At 35.4% G+C, this 7,507-nt stretch overlaps 1 protein-coding gene across 1 annotated transcript; it reads right to left on the bottom strand.

Moving 5' to 3' along the window:
• Positions 1 to 1,074: 1,074 nt before the first annotated feature.
• On the bottom strand, positions 1,075 to 3,795 carry LOC117317864 (E3 ubiquitin-protein ligase TRIM4-like). The gene has a single exon (XM_033872823.1). The coding sequence runs from the start codon at positions 2,967 to 2,969 to the stop codon at positions 1,443 to 1,445; it is 1,527 nt and encodes a 508-aa protein (XP_033728714.1). The 5' UTR covers positions 2,970 to 3,795; the 3' UTR covers positions 1,075 to 1,442.
• Positions 3,796 to 7,507: the final 3,712 nt, after the last annotated feature.

Raw genomic sequence — 7,507 nt, forward strand, 5'->3', positions numbered from 1 at the left:
AATTCTTTGTGAACGCAACTCCTCGAGTATAAACTAGTAACTTGATAATCGCCTTGAACTTTCAGACAAACAACTTTATCGTCAATAAATGCGTTTATTTTCATAGCAAAGTACAAAAAAAATGAAACATATCAACAAATAAAATGCAATAATTAGAATAAAGATATATGTCAAAATATATCACATCATATTTTAGACTCAGGAGTCCAAATAGTACGGTTGTTCTAAATTTAGAACATGGAGTACATATGGTATATATTGACCTGCATATGACCATTTCGTATATATAACATTATATCGTGTATGAAAGTCACAGATGAAAGGATATCACACACACAAAAAGAAATAACTGGGAATGAACATTTTATGAAAAATATTGACATATTCCTTCACCCTAACCATTGCCCTGTATATAGCGTGGTCTCTTAGATTATCATACATATATATTTACACTTGCAAAGTTTTGTCACTACATAACATTACCAGACCGATTTGTTTACCATTCTTGCATGGAAACATTGACCTTTGAACTTGTGTATGAAAATATGACAGGGTACGGGAACTACTTTCGCCAAGCACATAGCTTTGTTTACATTTACAATTTAAGTTAGGGTTTGTTTACCATTGTTAAATGTATAAAAATAACATGTTTGACAATATTAAATACGATAATCTATCAAAATGTTTTCGTTATTTATGTTAATATCATAATAAAAAAAAACAGAACTATTTTTACCGCGGAAAAAAGTCTCAATTTATGGTGAAGCGTCACCATTGGCTGTTCTAATAATTGACTCCTCCCACTGTGTCCGACTTTTATATGATTTTTTTTATTTACAAAGAAAAAATATTGTTATCACAAAGACTTATAGAAACAACATCCGTAAGTGTAAATATAGGGATTGGATTTTACTTCTATGTTAACCATGCTTTTATGGAGCAATTCCTCTAAGAATATATTCTAAATGGGGAGCTAGCGCGCCCCATAGAATATATTCTTAGAGGAATTGCTCCATAAAAGCATGGTTAACATTAAAGTGAAATCCAATCCCTATATACACATACACGCACAATTTGTTGTGATACATTTGTCAATTGCTGTATGTTTCCTTCGGCAAAGAAAACATGCTACTGTTTGAAATTGGAAAAAAAGAATAATTAGCATATTACAAGGTTTTATACACAATCTCAAAGAATAAAAATGGTATGAGGTTATATTCTAAGCTGAATAAGCTCTGACTGATGGAAACTGATACAAGAAACAGCGCGTTAAACACTTTTTCTGAATACATAAAAAGTGTAATTTACATTAATGTACAAGGAACATGGTCCAACTATTTATTTGAAAAAAGATGTTGTTATCAATATATGTATAATCAAATTCTACACACATTTGAATGTTTTGTTGTTGTGTCAATATACTGTTATTCAGTATGGGTGACTCACGCTATTTTGAGCACTTTTATTGTACGTTTGTCCTCCTCAGATATTGTCGTCTTGTATTGAGAAACGCAGATGATATTTTCTATGGAAGATACATGAAGTTTCCATGGAAACATAACAGTATTGCTGCGGTACGTTTCAAATCTGTCGCCGTTAAAGGACACAGTCAATAATTTGCCTGAATCCCATGATGTCATCATTACCTGTGTACCTATGACGCAAATTCCGGTACAGAAGGTGATTCGGCCATCTGCAACCTTCCATATAATTATTCCGTCAAAATCTAAGCACTTTATGTGCGGCTCTAGATAGCTGTGGTCCGTTATGAAAACCTTCTGTTCCGATGCCCTCATTGTGATGTAAGTGAACTTTGTTTCAGTATAAGATTCATCTAAAACCATCATCCAGACTTTGCCATCCGTTTCAAAGATTTGCAGTTCATCATTAGAGCACACAGCTACATTTCCTTCATCCGATGCAACTGCCTTACATTCGATATTAGTTTTCAGCTTTGGACCACTTTCAACGAAACCATTCTCTAGTACATGACATTTCAGGAGTTCTCGTGTATTTGGGATTGATACCATCATGTGATCCTGGAGCGCTGTAATTGCTGCTATGTCGTAAGGTGCCGGATGGATGATGGTTTTGCATAGAAATTCGAGGGAAAGACTAAATGCGAACACGGCTTCATTGGTATGATCCACAATGAGCAGTTTCCCCGACGGTAAAACGGCTATCCCGGTTATCCATGACGGTTTTCCTTGGTATGGAAGTTTGATTTCTTGTTCCTGAAATTGGTCTTGATGTTGATTATTTGCTTGATCTGTTTCTGTTCCCTTCGTTGATAAATCCTGTGATATTTCTTTGTTTTTCTCCGTCATTTTGTTCAATCTCTGTCTCATTGATATTACTTCGGCTCGAAATTGCCTCTCCGATTGATCAAGAAACCCCAAAGCAGTTCGTTGTTTATCCATCAAGTTTTCAATTGTGTTGCACTGTTCGAAGAGAAGATTCATGCCTTCTTCAAGGTTTTTCATTTTTGACGATTTGGTTTGGATTGAATTCTCTGTTGATATATCATCACCACGTGCCTCCTCACGAGAGATGACGTCAGAGCAACGTCGATGTTGAGGAGAACACAGGGAACAGATGAACTGTTTATGATCTACACAGAACAAATTGAGTTCCTTTTCGGGATGCTCTGAACATGTTTCCGTTGTTTTTCCTCTTGTTGTTTTGTATGCATCAATCATTGATGCCACCGAGTGATTATTTTCCAGTTCACTAGCCCATACTTCAGGCTCATATTTTAAATGTGGAGGAACCGAAACAAGACGTCGGCATATTGGGCACTTGTATCCTTTTCCTCTCCGATTTTGAGAATATTTTTCTATGATGTATTTATCAAGGCATGTTTTACAGAAGGTATGCAGGCACGGCAAGGCTTTTGGTTCTGCGAATATCTCGAGACATATCGTACATGTGATTTGATCTTCTGCTGTTTTTATTATTGCTGTTGCCATGATGTAGACGTCATGAGTACCTGAAAGCAAATCACAAATCAATCAGTTGTGATTGCAGTCGTGTTTTTGATTAATAAGAAATCTACTAATGCTTTGTGAAGATCGATACCATATTGCGTGGTGAAATATGCCATGTCACGTGAGACATATGCCACGTGGTGGTGATACATATCATATTGCGTGAGGGTGTATGTCGTGATGCGTAAGGATATATACCACTTCGCGTGGGAATATATGTCATGTTGCGTGACGATATATGTCATGTTGCGTGATGGTTGATGTCATGTTGCTTGAGGAAATGTGTCATGTTGCGTGATGGTTTATGTCATGTTGCGTTAGGATATATATCGTGTTGCGTGAGGATATATGTCATGTTGCGTTAGAATATAAGTCATGTTTCGTGAGAATATATGCATAAAACGCATAAATAACTGGGAAAGATATTGTGATTGCAGTTATGACAAAATAAAAAACGTCACATTTTTGATATATTTGAGTCCTTTACAATATATAAATGATGCATTCGACACATTTGAGTAAGGCTTCTTTTGGTTTTGTTCCCTGGCAGAGACATTCCAGAGTTTTATAAATGGTAGTTTCTATTCCAGCGTAACGCTCAGCAATTAAGAAGTGGGAGGACAGGTTTGTCCGTTGGCAGTAGAAGGTGACAGGGTTATAGTATGCTTCAGAGAGGTAGCAATATAATGTCGACATCAGATTTGTGCTATCACAAGGAGACAAACACGAACATACAACAACCAACCAAAACAAGCACTCATCACATGCATGCATCTTGCACACAGGGGAGACCGTCCTTATATGAACATAGCTGTTGATAGGGCGTTAAACAATACTAATCAAACCAAACATACACAGAGGAGGCTGCCCTTAAAAGACTTTAGCTGTTGATAGGACGTTAAACATTATAAAGTAAACAATACACACACAGAGGAGACTTCCCTTAAATGACTATAGCTGATGATAGTGTGTTAAACAATAAAACCAATAAATTACCAGCACAGGGGAGGCTGTCCTTAAAAAACTATAGCTGTATATAGTTTGTTAAACAATAGAAACCAACCAATATCCACGCATGGTTTGCCGCCCTTAAATGACTGTAGCTGGGGTTAGGCCGTTAAACAATACAAACTAAATAAAACACACCCAGGAAAGGCCGCCCTTATTGGTCTGTTGTTAGGGCGTAAAACAACACAAACCAAAACCATACCAACACATTCAAGTGTTTATAAAACAAAAATTATAGAGTTTGAGTTGATATAAATATAATCTTTTCTACAATTTTGAAAACTGAAAACAGCTTCAATCTACTAAAATATTGCAACATTAAAATCACGAAGTCAATTAAGAATAAACTATTGAAATGTAAGCTCTTGAAAACTAAAACAATTAAGTCATTAAAAATATGTTTGTGTAATTTACCATCAATATGTTCTTTTTCTTTAAACCGTCTGAAAGTAAATAAAGTTAGATGTCATGGAATTAGATACGTTTCTGGGGGTATCCCGCTGTCAGTATCACGTGACCGGGTATGGTGTCCTACTACCGTGTCTAAATTTTGTCGATTCAGTGTTATAAGACGGGGTATTCCGCTGTCAGTATCACGTGACCGGGCACGGTGTCATACTACCTTTTTTGAGTTCTGTCGATTCAATGTTATAACACGGGGTGTCCCGCTGTCAGTATTACGTGACCGAGTACGCTGTCATATGTCGATTCAATTAACTGAGTTATGCCAGTCCAATATAATAAGACTGGTTATTTATGTTACTAGATATGACTTCAAAGTATCCTGATCCCCGTAAGACAGTTCAATGGGATTACACTATAAGTGACTCCTGAGTGGCACCGACATCTGTAATCATCCTCCAAATGCCGCCGTAGATGTAAACAACCTGTCAAAACGATATTTAAACAAATATTATCATAATATTATTCTGTTTATTGCATAAAAGTGCAATGGTTAAGAAGGCATATTTTACAATATTGTTTTTAGTTTCAATATTTCAGTTTGTTTTGCTTTGTATTATTAGCCATTTATCAACCCAGGTAAGACGAATTTGTGAACATAAAATGGATATTTCTTAGACAGCAACAAAGCAATGATATGTGTATATCCTGTATCGAGCTGTATAACACGATAACCGTATGCTAATTAAATTCCTTGCGTTATTATGCAATGACACGTTGTGTCAAGGTTGATCCCATTGTATGAATTGAATGTCACTTAGAAGTAGACTTGCCTCAGGGAGTGTATGAGTTCTGTAGCACTAGCAACAACCACCGAGAAACAGTAGAGTATTTCTACAAAAAGTAAACTTTCTGAAGGTTTTACATATGTTGTAACTTCAACATCATTTTAAAAACCAGAATAAAGTAGTGTGGTTGTACGTATATAAGGCAGAAACCGGACGTTTTATCATATCTTCTTCATTCAAGTTTGTGGCCAAATGACCTTAAAAGTATTTTAACGGAAATAAGATAATTATTATTTTCCTGGTACTAAGATTTGGCATTTTTGCTGTAAAATACACCATGATTATGATGACTCCAGTCGGACCCTGCCCCTTATTAACCTATGCTCGTTCGTGAGACGAATCTGTTCGTGGTTATATCATTATTTATAACAGGAGCGTTATTTTAGCAAAAGGAATGTGTTTGCTCCAAATTTCCTTAGAGAGAGAGAGACAGAGACAGAGACACAGAGAGATTGAGACACAGAGAGAGAGAGAGAGACAGATAGAGAGAGAGAGAGAGAGAGAGAGAGAGAGAGACCGAGAGACAGACAGACAGACAGAGAGATAGACAGACACACACACACACACACTGACAGACACACGGACAGACACAGACAGACAGACAGACAAACAGACGCACACACAGACAGACAGACATACAGACACACACACAGACACACACACAGACAGAAAGACACACACAGGTACACAGACAGAGCCGTTGCTTTGAATGCAAACCTGTCCATATAAATGTACCTTTGTATGCCGCAACCAAGACAGTGTTAGGTATAGGTGTATGTCGGCCCATCCACCTTCCAGCTCACTAACAAAGCTCTCAATACACACGCCTTATATACACATATCATTTCATTACCATAATATTTTTAGAAGATTTGATCATCCACCAGAACGAGGCTTTTGCATAACATGTAATATCCCCCCAACTTATTGCTGCATTTGCATTTGAATGCATTATGTATATGTATTTTGTCTAAAAAATATATTTATATTACACAACGCGGCAAAAGTCAAAACAGGAATTAATTTTAGAAGTCTTGATCATGAAGGTGACATTGTACTTTGAATTTAGAATATATAAATGTCAAATGTTTCCCTAATGAAGAGCCTGATTGTTTTTCTTATTTACATATTTAAGTGTGATATGTAATTTGCGAAGAAATAATTGAATATAACTGAAGAAATAAAATCATGTACTTGATTAAACAAGTAAATAATAGTTTGCATACTATATGTATATATGTGTACCATGTAAATATCACGAAAATAGAACTGCCTTAATTATTATATAACCCCCTCCGACGTTCTTTGTGGTCATTGCTGTCGGAATATTGAATCAACCGTAAAATAGTTTCAAGGTAACAAAAGGAAAATGTTTTATATGTCCATATACATGTGTGTAATATATTCAAATGTAACAGTCAGTATAAGAAGTTTTCTATTTATTTATCTTTATTTATTTTTTTTCTGATTTTTTTTTTGGGGGGGGGGGGGGGGGGAAGATGGTTTTGTTGTTGTTATTTAGTTTTTTTGATTTTTTTTAAATTTCCAATAACACTACCTGAAAAATTGAATACACGGCAAATCCTACATACACTATCTTAGAATAGTTTGTATTCATATGTGTCTAGGCTGCTTTAAGTGATATAACTGTAAAAATCACTACTGCATACTATTATCAGACGTTATATTTTAAAGGAACTAAATGGTTAGATGTCATTAATTTTCTTCACGCATTTAATTTCCTGAAAGCGTTGTGGTACTTGAAATTAGACTGTTTACAAAAGTATGGCACTTCTTGTGAAATATTGACAATGTTTATCAACCTAAAATATCACTATTGCAAGCAAGCTGTTTTGTCGCAATTTGCTGTTTTTATCGGAGAGAGCAGAGTGCGTCACGTGATTTTATTGGCAATCGGATGATTTATATGGTCTCTAGGAACATCAATCCCGATTCACTATTGTTGATTGGGTAAATTTAACATATTAAAATATATAAAAATAAAATATATACACTGTATCTTCATTTTTGAAGTGTTCATTTAACTTAAATATCGTCCCAATAATAAATTGTATATTCAAATTTAATTTTTTTTTTTTTTTTTATTTGGCGGTCCTTAGTGTTGTGACGACGTAACTGTTGTAATACAAAAATGGCCTATCACTAACATGTTAGGCCTACCGAAATGTAAAGGATTGACATTGTAAAATGTTTGCACTAAAAGCGCTTAACAAACTGCAGGTCTAGATATTGAACAAAAAA

This window comes from Pecten maximus, chromosome 19, assembly GCF_902652985.1.
Source record: "Pecten maximus chromosome 19, xPecMax1.1, whole genome shotgun sequence".
Taxonomy (NCBI): Eukaryota; Metazoa; Mollusca; class Bivalvia; order Pectinida; family Pectinidae; genus Pecten; species Pecten maximus.

Bases quoted from the DNA above. Each gene is read 5' to 3' on its own strand.
- LOC117317864 (XM_033872823.1), bottom strand. From the start codon at position 2,969: ATGGCAACAGCAATAATAAAAACAGCAGAAGATCAAATCACATGTACG.